The 16,494-nt window shown below is 37.6% G+C and overlaps 1 protein-coding gene across 2 annotated transcripts in view; it reads right to left on the bottom strand.

Moving 5' to 3' along the window:
• Positions 1-1,210: 1,210 nt before the first annotated feature.
• The window catches only part of LOC124159013, a 151,677-nt gene continuing 136,393 nt past the window's right edge, over positions 1,211-16,494 (bottom strand). Inside the window, exons 3-6 of one of the 2 annotated variants that reach the window (XM_046534495.1) lie at positions 6,197-6,299; positions 5,313-5,440; positions 4,341-4,794; positions 1,211-2,902 (exon numbers count right to left, since the gene is read on the bottom strand). In XM_046534495.1, coding sequence (XP_046390451.1) covers positions 1,938-2,902; positions 4,341-4,794; positions 5,313-5,440; positions 6,197-6,299 — 1,650 coding nt within the window. In that variant the 3' untranslated portion in view covers positions 1,211-1,937. Of the gene's footprint in view, positions 2,903-4,145; positions 4,795-5,312; positions 5,441-6,196; positions 6,300-16,494 lie in introns of both variants that reach the window. The other variant, XM_046534493.1, reaches the window with a different exon arrangement.

The raw sequence follows: 16,494 nt of genomic DNA on the forward strand, positions 1-16,494 counted from the left end.
CTAAAGAGCTCTGAATTGTACCAAAATCTGTAACCAGGGGATATATTCAGCAAAAATTTCTTAGAAGGTACAAATAACCTTATACTGAGAGTAATACCAAAGATATTAAGTTTCTCAAGACAACCAATAAAATAATAACCAATGCTTTAAGACCATCCAGTTTTAAAATTTGTGGCACCTATTCTCAAGAACTATCTTGACTAAAAATAATACTGCGCCCACATAGAAACCTGATGCTACTCTCAAAGAAAAAAAAAGTAATCAAATTTGAAAAAGAAAAGGACTGATTGGTGGATTCTGCTGAATAATGACAATATTTTGTCAACTTATTTTCAATAATCTGCCTATATTGTAAATCTTTGGGAAATATAAAAATTAAAATAGCTCAATTCATTACTCATTGTTAAATTTTCATTTTGGTAAGTGAAGCCTCTTTACTTCTTGTGATTTCCCATCATAAACATTTTCCTCCTTGTAATAAGGAGAATTCAATGGGCCAATTGTGAGAATCGACTCAATGTTACAGGGAACCCACACACTGGCAATCTCACAATTTGTTTAGATGAGACAGAAGTAAAACACCCATTCCTTCCAGGTGCGCAGCTGGGAATTAAGGCTGGGGGGTTTTAGGCACAACTAATACTGGGGGTATGGAATACTGGAGATGCGGGTGCCCTCCACCAGAAAATTTTGAAGGGAAATTGTTCAAAATGGTGAGTTTTCTGTCTTTCTGAGGGATATTTTATCAATACTTACACTATTCTATAAGTACCTACTATTTATCCAATTAAGTAAAATGGATTAAAATATAAAATTTCTCTGAGTTCTGGGGGGCTTTTATCCTCCAACACCCATCCTCGCTGCACCACTGATTCCTTCAACTGTCAACGATCAAGTGATATTAATATTTCCACAAATGATTTCTAATATGTAGCAGACTATTTACACAGTATGTGTGATCTATCCACAATCCACATAGTATACATCTAGAATAAAAACTTCTTGATTTATCGTGAAGTGGTAGTTCAGGGCACTATGTATAGTATTTGTTGCAAATGAGTGGGACTCACAGATGTTTGGGAAGGAGAATAATACTCTAATGCCATGGAAGAAAGCAAATTAATTGCAGCTATACGTAAAATATTGTTTTCATAGTACATAACTACTATCAATTAATCACTCATAATATTCAATGAAACAGAGTTATTGAATAATTAGTAAAGAAAATGTGTATTTCATTCATGGTTGTGCTGATTCTCAACAAAGATTATCAGAAAAATAGATTCACATAGTTCTGATGTTAAGTCGTTGTTCACACTGGACTAGAAAGAGTAAGCAAAAATAGGCAAAATTATTTTTGCAGTTACAAACAGTGAAGTGTAAAAATAATGGAGTAAATGCTTGGGGTACAACACATAACAAAAACAAATCTGAGTATTTTTTCATGCAAATATCATAAGCACCATTGAAATATGGATCCATTTGAGCTTGCTATGGGTGAATGTAAGTCAGATCTCAGAAAATTCATATCAAATTGTGTTCAAGAAGCTGCAATTCCATACAGGAAATTGCAATTTAATCCTTATATAGGATTAGTACTGGTAGAACTAAAAAAAATTGTGACTGCACCATGAAAAAAAATATTATTGTCGCATCCATAGGAAACTTTTTATCACTTCAGAATTGTTCAGATGGCATCATTATATTTGGCTCCAGTTTATATGAAATAATTCACACATGTATATTCAATTTGATAAATTATGGAATGCACTTGAGTCTGGAATATATTTTGCTATGGCCATTTGCATTTTAGGGAAACATTTTCATAAACGCACCAAATCACTCACACAATTGGTTGCTGAAGCTACTTTAAATACTCTGAGCACATTATAAAATAATACAAATGGAAGAAATTTTTTTGTTAGTAACTTCAAGGTTCAAAGTCTTGTGATCTCCGAATGTGTAATTGCATGAAGTTGTCTATTTATATCAGTTTGGCATGCCTTACTTGATAATCCTTGAGATTGAGATGAACTTGGTCCTCCACAACTACACAAACTAGAATTCGAAGCTTGCGCATGGTACAGCAGGGCTTCCCGAGACACATTCTTTGACGAGCTCAGAAATAGCTGACGTTCATCACCCACCAATCCACTGCCATCCAAACACTCACAACTTAAGCTAGAATCAGAAACCATTCCCGACTCCCCTGACTCATAATAATGAGAAAGAAGTAAACTTTCGGCTGACTTAGGGGCACTACAAGAAATTGATCCACCCCTCCCTCCGTTCCCATTGCCCCTCCCGACTAACTTCCACTGCCCAGTCTCCCCTGGTCTGGGCACGAATCCTGGCTGACGTTGCTGCATCGGGGGCATTTGCTGAGGTGTTCCAGCCCTTGGAGGGGGCCTCACTTGACCTGGCATGGCCACACTTCTACCGATCGGCCCAAGAGTGCCACCAGAATCGAGATAGCCATAGCCGAAACCATAGCCACCAAATGCTTTGGTTGTGAGATTGTCCCATGACTTTGGTTTAACGGCTGGAATCGTAGGAGGCGGAGGGGGAGGGGCCATGGAAGGCATGGGACCACCTGCTCTGCGTGTCGATGGACCCCAACCGGTTTCCGCATCCCAAAACAGAGAGTCTGTGCTGACTGATGTAGAATACGATGCGCCACTACTCAGCTCACTGGATGTACACGAGTGAAGGCTGCAATGACTAATGGGGGCAGCTGAGGCAGATGTGCGAGGCCTTGTGGTTGTGGTAACTGAGGTGTGAGCAGCAGTTGTGGTTGTTGGGGCAGTGGATGATGGTGGGGATGTTGGTTGATTACTGGTAGACACTGGTGCCATGGGCTGACAAGGACTAGGAGGCGGGCGACTACTTTTTTCTTTATTTCCTGGAAAAGACAGGCAAAACAAATTGTTAGAACCATTTCAGCCATCAAAATTTCACTGAAACCGTAATTTAAAGATAAGTATTAAGAGTTGAAAAGGAATTTAAAATTTTCTAGTTAGAAATTTGAAGATGAAAAAAAACAGAAGATTGTGAACGATGGTACACCTAAATTTTTCAATGATTTGAATATACGTGAGAGTCATCAAGACTTGGATGAGAAACAAGTAATAATACCCTCTTGCAATAAATGAAAACAGAATAAGTAGATTCATTGCAAAAGAATTTTGAATTAAAGCACTTCAGATATGTAAACAAGAACACAGTATTTTTACTACACAATATCATGATACATTTGTCACTAAAATAATCAAATAAAGGTATTAATTCAAAAAGTAAAATTTCCTGCAACTGATGCCATTTCCCACAACAATATTAAAATAAAATTACTTAAGTATTAGAATGTACATTTAGCCAAACCAAAAAAATTTGATGCTATTTACTTATGAAAGCAAAGACCTCCATATTTTATAAAATTTCAATGGAATTTAAACCCTTTTAATACTCAATATAATGAAATATTCAATTTCTGCACAGGACAGAGAGTAATGATCTCAAATAAAAACTGAGAGGCCATATTTACCAAACTGTAAAAATATGGTGATACACATACAAGCACTACACATTCATGCTAAAACACAGATCAAATAAATTAAAATAGGGAAAAAATGCTGAGATACCTTTGATACTGAAAACCAAATAAACCAAACAATGCTGCGTAAATACGGACTTGATATGCATCATAGCTAGGAGATTATCATTACGAAATCAATGAAATCCCATGATCAAACTGTTACGAGCTAAATTTGGTTAAAGTACTCAAATTGCTGTGGAAGTACGTTTTAACCCGGCAAAAAAAATTTCATTTTGACCAATCATTAGCAAGGGCTTTAATTTTAAATGGGTACACTACACTAATACATAGGCAAAAAAACAATATGACAGCTAAATTCTTACTGTAGGTATATGTATATGATAATGAGAAAAAATCTAAATATTTACCATCCAAAATGAATGAATACTTGCCTAAAAATGAAAAAAAAGAGAGCCCAGAAAATAAAAGAAAAAAATTAAAATGATTCAAAATGAATAGTAACATTCATTTTAAACCCTACTACACCAATACAAGCAATTTTACTGAACTGAAATTTTGATTCTGAACTCGTGCAACAACTGAGTGACAGTACCTTTGGACTCACTGCGAGCCTCTTTGGATTTTGAGCGAGGCCGCCGCTTTGCAGATGGGACACATCTGGGGTCGCAGCAAGGACTTGCGAGGTCGTAAGCCTCTAAACCCAACCCATCTTTATTACCACCATGACGCACACACGGGTTGCACGAGCCTCGGTCCCTTTCCGAGCCTCTTGTCTTGCCCTCATTACCTCCTCTGCGACTGCCTCCTCCCTCTTGCCTCGACCCCTCTCCCCTAGACGAGCCCTTTGAGTCCCGCGATGAATGATGACCCCTGGAAGAATTGTGGTGGCCCTCGTAGCCAGGTTGGAGTCCTCGGTAGAACTGCTGTTGCTGCTGATGGACCCACTCTGGTCCAGGCTGGGGGCCCGCCATGGCGTAGGCGCGGGTGAGACGGTCAGTGGCAGTTGCTGCAGCAGCGGCAGCCACCGCTTCCGCATCTTCCAGGTCTCCAGACCTCATGATGGGTCCCCAAGCACCAGTGATGCTGCCATTGCCTCCATTTCGTTTCCTGGCAGATGGCAAGCTGCGGCTCTTCCAGTGACCTTGCAGTATGTCCCGCTCTCGCCTGCAAAGGCGGTCCAATTCTGACGTTTTTGCTTGAAGTAGCCGCTGCAATTCGATGTAGCGTAGGTGCAGCTCAACCTGAAAAAGAAAAGAATTACAAATGACAGTATAGATGGTTGCAGCAATAAAAAAAAGAGGCAGCAACAATGAACAGAAATGCAGAGGCAGCAACAATGGACAGAAATGCATTCAGTGCATTCCTATGATTATTAAATTAAGATTTACCTTCTCCATTACTCCAAAAAAATATGGAGTAAATATAATTTTTACTAATCCCTTCTTTTATAAGAAGCATACTGCGGGATGTACTGAATTAGTACGGTGATATGATTAAGACAGGAATATTAAAATTGTACCATAGAAAAATACCTATTACTAATTTTTATACATAGACAAAATATATATTTTCAGAATCAAAGAGACTATTTGCACACAACAAAAAAACATAAAAATGAGTCTTGTGCTCAAAGTCAAAATGAAAAGAAATATCAAGATAATATAATGATGGCAAATCCATTTACTTCTTCTCTCCTGAATAGGAACCAATGAAAAAAGAGAGTCATATGTTGACTGGAGAAAGTGATGTCATACTTTACCTTTCTTACACAGTCCTCAAATAATACCACCATCCTCATTCTGCTATCACAGTTCTTTATAAAGCTCACAAGTGTCTTATGATCTGCTTTCTCCATGTCATGCCCATTAATGGATAGGATGACATCACCTTGAAAAGAAAATAATGAGTGGTAGAGCTTTAAAATGCCCATGGAACAAGAGCTTAATACATGAAACAATCAGATATGAAATATAGACTTCAAATAATTCCCAAGAGAATATTTTAATCAGGATTTTGACAAATGAATTATTGCCATACATAAGGTGCACTCCACTGCAACTATACACACCCACAGCATTTTTAAGTCTCTTGCACGTGCATTGGCACTTTGAAATAAAGGGAAAATGAAACAGATGTAAGAAGAAAAATATGGAGGATATTATATCTTGGATGGCATAGGTATAATCTCTTAATTGCACGTGTATTAAGTGTTAAGGTTAGTATATCCATGCTGAAAAATTATTACAGAGGTCTTTGACAATCCTATTGAGCATCCCAAAGCACTAGGCAGTTGCAATTGTTGTTGGCCATTTGTTTGGACAAATCACCAAATTTTATGAGTGTTATCATCACTCAATCACAATCTCTAGCTGCATATATGCTTAAGAAGAACTCAATCATCTCTTGTAAATGAAAATAAATTACAGTTTGAGCCCAAGAATCTTGAATGGAGAGTTTTATTTAGGCATAACCTTAGTCCATTAACACCAACAATAGCTGAGTGTTCATGTACTCATCATTTTCCATTTAGAGAAGAGGACTAAAAGAGTTTATACCAAAATTAATTAATAGTAACAGAATAAAAATATATGAAGTACTACTATCAAGAAATAAATGTAGGTTAGCTATAAATATGTCTTCTACCTTCACGCATGCCCGCACGGAAGGCTGGGCCATCATAGTCCACAAAGTCCACATACGTGATGACTTCTATTTCTTGCTCCCTTTTGTAATGGATTCCATAGCTCTGCAATGACAATAAAGATGACAGGTAAGTAAACTACAGAGCACATTGAATAAAAAAATCAACAAATATCCAGCATCATCTCCTTAAGAACCACACACATATCTGAGAAATATGTATTAGCATTATTGTGAAAGGTAATAGAGGCTGTGCAGTGTTACTATGCCACTTTTTATTGAAGGAATGAAATGATAGAGGAAGAAACTCAGGTGTAGAATGGAGTTTTGGAATACAATTAACACTAGAGTACATAATGATTAAAAACTTTTGGGCTATGTCGCTGTGTCAATGCTTTGGGTGGCCCCAACGTTTCCCGACCGATGCTGGTCGCTTTTTCAAGGGATTATATGATTATATTTTTAACGAAGAATTACTAGAGTACATATATCTAAATTCTCGGCTCACCAGGTAAAACAATTTTAAACTAGAAATTTGATATTTGTAAATTGATTGTTCACCAATCTATTACCATCTTGTTGATCTATTATCAAAAATTTTTGAATTATTTTTTATTTGTGCCATTATAAATAACAGTGAATGTAATCTATATGTGGTCCCTTAATCAAATTAAAACCGATAATGATGAATGAACTGCATTGAGACAAATTAACAGCAGGTAAGTACATACTGGGCAGGTAGAACACACAAAAATGCAGTTACTATGGAAAGTATCTGGAGTAACTTGGTAAGGAATGCGGTGTGAGTTGGACGATGAAGAGGGAAAGAAAATCTTGATAAAAGAATCACAATCAATACGGAATAGAATACTTTTCAAGGAAGCATATACATTTATTTGCATATCTCTCATCTCCTGACACCAGCTTACAAGTATTTCAGGGAGGGCCTAATACTATGCAACCCTCGCACCACACACGTAAGCATGGTGGCCGCAATGGAGCGACAAAAGAGCAGGCCTTTCTCCTGGTACATCTTCCTTTCCTGAATCCTAGTACTTTATCCATGCACTGCATTGAGTACAAGCCCTCAAGCGCCATAAAGAATGGTGAAAGGAAAGCTGGGGAAATCTCACAGATGCATCGCTCAGGATGAACTAGAATCAATAATTCATGCAGAAGTAAATAAGACAGTAAAGACATGCCTTTATCCGACAGCTAAAACATCTGTCGGATAAAGGCATGCCAAATTCAATTACTTTGATTAGGTCATTACCTAAAAATGGGAATTTCTACGTTTCATAACGTAACCATGCCATTAGGAGGAAGCTACCGACGATGCTGATACATCAAATATTAGTAAGACTAACGAAGAAAGACGCACTTGGTGTGAATTTTGGTGCATCCGGGGCGTTCGAGAGGGTAGCGGGGAGGGTACGCCGGCGGCCTTCACCCTTATTAATCCATTTAGTCACAGCTGTCGGACAATACCGGAATATAAGTGCATAACCTAAGTTCCCAAACCTTCATAGCCACTCGAGAGGCGTCTTCATAGACCGTAGTCTCCTTTCCTGCGTGCGCAGATCTAAAAATATTTCATCAATTCTCTAAAAGTTGGTAACATCGATTTGTTTAACGCCGACGATGCTCCAAATAAGGGACAAGTCGTCTCACAACGCATCGTTTTTTACCTTCTACCATCTTCTGATTTATATTATCAAAGATAAACTACCTCCTAGCAGCATGCGCGGGATGAATTTTGCTGCATTAGAGGCGTGGGAGGGGGAGAAGCGAGCGTGGAGGGGAAGGGATCGGCCTGCGGCTCTGGTATCCGCGACGCTGCGTGGGCGTTGGAATATTTTCTTCGCGGACGCGGACTCAAATTAGGCATTTCCGTTTTCTACCGACCATCTACGTTCAGCAATCTCACGCGGTTAAATTGCAAGGGGGAATCATCGCTGCTATTTGCCAGGAAAAAGTCAAGCCCTGAAAAATGGGTTCAATCTGTTATATTAATATTGAGAAGTATATATTGAATTGGATGCGCCGTGTATAGACTGGTGGTATTCTGAGGTTTGAAGCGCGATTTTTTTTGGTTCGGTAACTATCGTAGTGAGATAAAAAATAAAAACATTTTACCGAAATTCTTCGTTAAGATAAATGTAGTAACTAAAGTGGATAATAAATAAGTAAAAAAGTAAATAAGGTGGAGATGATAAATGAAGCTCCTACTAAAGGTCCATCCATCTGGAAGGTATCTAAAGTACAAAGGAAATACAAATAATACAAATGAAACCGTCTAAAACTGCAACGGGCATATAGAAAGCGTTATACGGATTTGGAACGGTTGGGAGCCGCTGCAGACTGTACGCTGGGCTTAGATTGATTGAGCAATTAAGAATGGATATCTTTAAAAGCTACACTGATAACATCATAATATAACACCACTACATTTCCAGGTCCGACAGAAACGGTAAATTAAGAGAGATATCTTGTCGAACGGATTGGTATGAGAATTAGTTTTTCCCCCACATGATAAAGGACTTTAATAAATGTTAGGCGTAACTTCGTTAGAGCATTTCCTCATTATATTAAAACAGCTGGTGTCCTAACACCCCCGCCAGACGCCTATTGAGGCAGATTGCGGGGTAGTATGTAGATTTAGAAAAAATTCTTGCGGTCTTTCGATTATGCATTGCATCACGCGCTGCATATACGGGTGGAGAGTGACATTATGCTTTCCATTGTAAATTAGTTGTGGCACGTGAATCGGATGAGGAGGAGAAATTACTGAGGAACGTAATCACTGAACGGAGATAGATTATGTAATTAAGGGAACCAACAAGGAAAGTCGATTTTGTGGCTAAACGGTGGCAGATACGTCAAAATGCACGAAATTTTTGCCCTAGAAGGGCAGTAACTCGGCAAAATCTACAGGGAATGACCATAAAATATTATATTTTTCGAATTTTGACCCTCCCCCCCTAAACTGCATTTGAGCGAGGGTCAGGGGTTCACGTACAGGTCTCAAATTTTTCAGGCCTTATTTTTGATCGGTCCCACAACTTTTTTTCATTGGGCCAGATGGATTTGAAAAAAATCGATTTTTGCGATCCGCCCTACCGCACAGCCCTTCACTGTACCAATCGGACACTTCCCTGGGGACTTTCTTTTGCCTTCAAGGAATTGATTTTAACATACCGCTTTAGTTTGGTGTCGGAGACGGTGTTAAAAGCTCATGCTGCGCTAGCGAAATTCTTGAATCCACCGCATGTCTGCTGATTTGGCTTGTGAAACACTGCATGGATTATGATATAAATTTCCAGGGTTGGAAATCAGTTTTTAAGTTCCTTTAAAAGCTCACATTTTTTGGGGGGGTTTCTTTCTCTCGACTTCATTTTATCCATCCATGAGTATTTTTCGCATTCGACCCACAACCTCTTAATATTTATTTCTCTTCCCCATTATTTTATTTTTTTCGACGAGCTAATTTTTGGTAACTTATTTTCTTTACACCAAATGTGTCCGCCTACAATTATCACATTCGGGGTAAAACCCGAGAAAAGCACAACAACACCAATTTTGAGATTTCTCAGTCTATGGAAAGATAAAAATGGACAAAAAATAAAAGATACAGTTTTCGGCGTAATTCGGTGGAAATCTTTGATATTTAGCATAATAAAAGCAGTTGTCTATTTCCAAACTTCTTTATATCTATCGACCCAGGTTTCGGTAGACATAAAGAAGTGTGGAAATAGACAAGTGCTTTAATTACGTTGAATTTACAAAAAAAAAAGTTCTCGTTAGGACACACTATTGGCAATGCGAAATCCAATAGGTACCCGAGTGCTTCAAGATATCGATGAAGACCGACAGATGAAAAATCAAGACTTCAACTTATGTCCCTGAGCATAGAATGATACTCTGGCAGGTAGTCATTCACATTGAAGATATGGCCACGGAGAGCCCTGCGGGTTAAAACTCTGACTGTGAGTTTACCCGCGAGAGGGTTTTCTCCTCAAGATGGTTTCTCCAATACTAAAGCCTCACTCAACCCGATAACTGCCTCCTTCCTCCTCGCCGTCAAAAACGACAACCCTTCCATGCCCCATTTCCAAGGATTACACACCTTCCTCTCCCTTCTTCACGTGTTAAGCTCTCACTATACGCTTAATATACTTCACTCCACGCTCTAGATCTCTCCATCACCCTTATTCCCTTTTTCATCATAATCAACACTCAATCCTTGAGAATTTATTATGCACATCAAAATGCAACATAATAACAATAATATATTCATTGTTTCTAAAAAATTTGAAAATTTAAATAATATAGGTGATAAATCAAATTTGGTGCTTTAGGTGATACCAGAGGCTATTGCCTGACGTAGGGATCAACTACAGAAATACAATCGTAATACTGTGCATATTGTTGCATAACAAAATTGTCTTACAGATAAACTTTTGATACATAAATAATATACAACAAAGATACACTAAAGCAAAAACAATGGAATTGAAATCAAATTTAGGAAATAAAAAAAAACAATATGATTTGAATTGACAAAATGAAGCACTTTAGAAATAGACTTATGAGTGACTTCTTTGCATTTAAGGTTCCTTCGGTAACGACTCGGTGGCGGATCGTGGATGCAAACCTACAGGCCACAAAAAGGAAAGATAAGAGGTTTACACGTGGAAAGGTATTTGTGTAAGATATACTAAAAACCATAATGTTCGTTTCCGGAACAAATTAATGCACTGAATCAAGTCTGGCGAAAGGATTGCGACATTAAGGGTATTTCTATCTCATGTAAAATAAAAATATACATTTATTACAAATACCGTAGCAAGAAAATGTTTTCGTGGAGGGGGGAAGTTCTTTCTTTACAATGACCGCAGGTTCTTCACATTTCAGGGAGTTCAGTCACACGAACTACGCTTACCGTATCTCTCGGAAGGGGGTGGGGGCAATTTCAGTTGTGGAATTCCCCGGCCTGCCAGGGCCTAGTTATAATTATTAGTTATAAAGTATAATTATAGGTATTCTCGAGGTTGAGGCAGGTTCACATATGGATCATTGTGCGAATCACCCCGGCATGAATCCTCTCCACAAATAGCAATTTCCCCTTCAATTCACATATTTAATTAGATCAATTTGAAAATGGGACTTCCATTTCCGTTTTTGATACTTATAGGGCTTTTGCAATCGAGTCTATCTCAAAATTCTGAAGAAAGGCCGAAACAAAAAAAAATGAAAGTGGAATAAATTTTTTTGCACGTATTATCCTTCTTCAAATGCATGACATTAACTATAACATAGCCTGTTAACTATTTAAATCAATTGTGTGTAAATAAGACGGATTATTAAAAGCTATTCGAAATAATTCACAACTTCGACGGCAGCCAATTTTTGACTTCATTCCTGTTTTTGATATGGATAGGGTTTCTGCTGTCGAGCTCATCTCAAAATTCTGACTGAAGACCGAAATAAAAAACTGAAAGTGGAGTACATTTATTACACAAAATTCTTTTTTCAAATGTATGACAGTAACAATAACATAGCCAATTGATTATTAAAATTAATTATGCTCAAAGACGACGGATTATTTAAAGCTTGTCGAAAACACCTCAAAATTACAATGACGGGCAATTTTTCGAGGAAAGCAAGGATGAATTAAGCGATTGGCCGTGGAAGAGTTGGTCTGAGCTAGAGATGGGTCAAAAAGAACCGAACTGCCAAAACGAACTGTTCACTGAAATGAACCGGTTCGAAAATGAACCGTTCTCTAAAACACCCTGTTCACTGTTCATGTCGGCACTGCACAATTGCGGCATACTCGGTACAGTAGGTATGATCATCAAGAGGCATTTTGAACTGCAGCTTACTCGAGCAAGTGCGTTGTGGGTACAACAGATGGCGGTTACGACGGAGGCCATCCAAGGCCGCCGAAGTGCGTCGTAGACGACCGAGCCCCTCCCCTTCTTTCTCTACTATTCCCCTCCGTCGACGAAAACGAACAGTTCGCCACTGAACAGTTCGTTCTAACTAATATTTGAACTGATATTTAAAATATCAGTTCATTCGAACCGTTCGTTCTAACTAATATTTGAACTGATATTTAAAATATCAGTTCATTCGAACCGTTCGACATAACTAATATTTCAACTGATATTTAAAATATCAGTTCTTTCAAACCGTTCGAAATATTAGATTAAATATTAGTTTCCTCGGGGCGTTCAGTTGGGATATCGCGTTCATTTTGATTTCGTTTTTTGAACATTTGTGGATTTGTGGATGCATCTCCAAAAATATTGTTTAAAACGCGATTCATGAACTTAGAAAACGATTGAACTCATGATTGTGGAACATTTTTTTCGGCCCCTTTACCAAGATGATCTTTGGACTTAGTTTTTGGCGCCTACGATGAAATTTTTTAATGTGGATGCATCTCCAAAAATATTGTTTAAAACGCGATTCATGAACTTAGAAAACGATTGAACTCATGATTGTGGAACATTTTTTTCGGCCCCTTTACCAAGATGATCTTTGGACTTAGTTTTTGGCGCCTACGATGAAATTTTTTAATGTGGATGCATCTCCAAAAATATTGTTTAAAACGCGATTCTTGCTCGAAATTACCATAACACTCTCCACAAGCCTTACGATACCACACTAAGCTTTCATGTACTCTAAACGCATGATAAACAATATTTTCTACCGAATGACCCTACCTGTTCACTATGAACCGATATTTTGAACTGTTCTTTTTACTGAACAGGATCAAAGTGAACGGTTCATAAAAATGAACAGTTTAACCCACCTCTAGTCTGAGCTACTTGTTCCATTAGAAACGGGTAATTTGAGCCTGGGGTTCCCTCCAGGGCTCGTGCGGAAGGCGTTGAGAAACCTTATGTCGCCTTCAGCCTGCGCTTATCGATAAGTGCCACGCCACACAAGCTTTGTGTAAAAAACGAATCCACGTACTTAGTTGAGTTTACACAACTCCCAATGATAGCAAGAATGCACTCAAGCGCTCTCAACACGAAGAGGCGAATGGCGATGAGGAAACACACACGAGGAAATAAAAAAAATTACCGTAATTTCTTATTAGCATAGGAAAGTTTTCCAAAACTAGACGCTAACGACCAAACCCAACCGGCATGTTAAAAGATTAAGGAAAAACTATACCAACCGATACAGATACATTCAGACTGATAGTTGAGGTGACTCCGAGTAGCAGCTACAAGATTCACAGAAATTACACAGAGAAAAGAATTTTAGGGAATATTATTTTCTCTGTGAAAGAATAGTAAAGAATATTGATATATTAAATGAAGTCCTTTAAGATTGAAAAGCTGTATTAGGGAAAAAAGCAAGAAAATTAGCAAATTAATCAATAAATATGGATTTAATCAAAACTATTTTCCATATAATTTAGGCAAAAAGTGTGACTTTCATAGATGATAAACATATTTTAGATCAATTTGCATTCATTTTAATGTGTAACAAAAAGTAGAATTCTTGTTTGCCATCGTTTTACTTCATGTAACATTGATTCCTGCCACGGCGTAATATACTTAATAATAACGGCATTTCATTCGTCTTTGACGTGTTAATGCTATTTTCTTTGCGCACATGAATAAATAGCATTTATAATGAAGGGTTTACAAATATGATTTCGTAGAGCTGTAAGGGGTTAATCACATTTTACCACGTCAGTCGGTAGAAAAGGGCAATATTGCATATTTACTGATAATGAAATGCATTTCCTCTCTAATACCACACTAACTACATTCAATGAATCATGCATTAAAGTATTTTAAGATAAAAGATACGCAAGGAGAAATATTATCGAGCAAAGAAATCAATTTATACACTGCTTGACTTCTGTATAGTTTCTACTAAATATTCAAGTAGGTATGACCGATATAATTTAGCAAAAAAATATGAAAGAAAATAGTAAGCAAATCGGACGCCTTATTTTATCGCAGCAAATCTTAGGTCACTTCGTTCATGCGGACATTAAGAACGCATCACGCATACTTGATCCACTAAGTCCTTCCAAGCATGTTTCATCACCACCATCAGGGTATTTCAAGCACGCGGCGCACGATTCGACACTCCAATTCGGGTGGAAAGATAATAAGTCAGGAGCGAAAGCCAATGGACTGAAGGAGACAGACGAGGAGCGCATGTTGCCGTGATCATGATAAGGATTCATCTTTAATGAAGACGAAAACCTCAAGTTATTCACTCTATGGCTAGTTACAAAAAACACTATACCTTTACAGGATATACCAGAGATTATGAAAAAAAAACAGAAAAAACACTGGAATTTAACGCCAAAATTGAATTTTTCTTAAATAATTCACTACAATTTCCTGGGAAAAATATATGAATGAGCTGCCATACACCCAAGGAAACAGATGTTCAATTAACTTAAATATTATATCTATAAACCATACAATGCAGAATATAATAATCCTGCAATGTAAGTGATTTAATGGAAATGGAGAAATCGACGTTTTCTACGGATAGTTCAAGCATACCGACATTAAAATACATGTAATTAAACTTCAATATATGGAAAATATTTTCATCAATTAAATACTTAAAATATTTAAACATATATACTACTACATCCGTACAACTATATTTCTAGAAGTACAAGAGCGAAGTACTCTTCAGGGTGGACTATATTTGTAAGGCTTTGGGTTGCATTGAATTTTTCTATTTAGGGAACAATTTGCTTCAATACCTTAAGAAACGGACCATTAAAATCAGTATTTGATTTAATTTTTGATACAACGAAATTCAGCAACTTCTAAAAACAAAATCCCACTGAGACCTCTAAAATTAAAATACAATAGAATCCAATTACGAGTCTAATGCTAGGAAACTTAAAAAAAAAAAGCTTCAGCCAACATCAGGAAAACAACCAATATCTTCCGCGTAGAATTATAGGGCAAAAGACCCCCTAATGTCTCGCGTTAACCCCCCACGCATTAATTCCCATGACACATCGGAATAACACGGTGAGTCACTACTTGATTGGCAGGGAATAGAGGATTATGTTCGGCAGTGGAGCGGTAACACGTCACAGCTCATTTTTTTCCACGAACAGTCACGTCACCCGATTCCACCCAGCATTACAACGTCACAGTATACGTCACGGAATGCTTCACGCTTCTCGCAGGTTAAAAGACATCACGATATATCACGGATTACTGGGATGGTCGTTATGGTTTCCCTGCATTAGAAAACCAGGAGAGGCACGGGAAGGACTAAAAATTTTCAACGCTCTCTCCGAGATGGCGTGAGAGATCGATAGGAGAAAAGAGGAAGAGATCATCGCGAGGAAAACTCGAGGGCAACGCCAATCTCAATTGGCAACAAATACAAGAATATCATGACTAACCTTGAACTTTCGTCGGGTCATGTAATTATTTCGTTTCCGTTTCCTCACATTTCGCAACGCATATAAGCCGTCATAATTGTGTCATCCCCTCATTGTGTCACATTTTGTTGCTCTAATATTTTTCTTTTTCTTCTAATTATGTAATAGCCAATGAATTGGCGTAGATCATGGAACTTCGTAGGAAAATAGATTTTCGAAGAAGGTCACATTGATTGACTTAAGGAAGAAATTTTGAGAATACAGACATTTTCTTTTTAATCAAACGCTAAATAAATATATTAGTTACAACTAAGCAATGTGTATTCATTACTAGAAGCAAATAAAGTTTATTTTTGGTTCACAGTAATGAGCTGTGCTGGATCAGGCGGGCTTTCTTGATGACTTGACGCGGTGTAAGGGAGGAAACTCAATAATCAACTAGTCGCTCATTACGAATAATGGTTCAAAATGAGTAAAATGGCTCTTTTACTAAAATTAAAATTAAAAATTAGTAATATTACTCAAATTCCATATCAAACGTATGCACGTAAAATTTCGACAATTTCAGCTTCACAATGCCAGGAAGAACACTTGACAACAATATTCAAACCAATTTAAGAAATTAGATGATCCATGAATCAGTTGTTTAGAGTGTAGACATCATTTAAAGGCTTCCAAGAAGGAGATGATCAGATATATATGGAAATATACCTCTGTAATCATAGTGACGGCCGGTGCTTTGCTTTAAGTACTGAGCACGAGGAATACCGGAAAGTTACTACTATAGTAATCTTCGCTCTCTTTCGTTTTCATCATAGGAGTTCGCTAAATACAGGGAAAAGAATGGCACTGCTATTAAAAAAATAAAGCACAAAAAGCATTCTTACACAGCTTAATGTATACG

Source organism: Ischnura elegans, chromosome 5, assembly GCF_921293095.1.
Source record: "Ischnura elegans chromosome 5, ioIscEleg1.1, whole genome shotgun sequence".
Taxonomy (NCBI): Eukaryota; Metazoa; Arthropoda; class Insecta; order Odonata; family Coenagrionidae; genus Ischnura; species Ischnura elegans.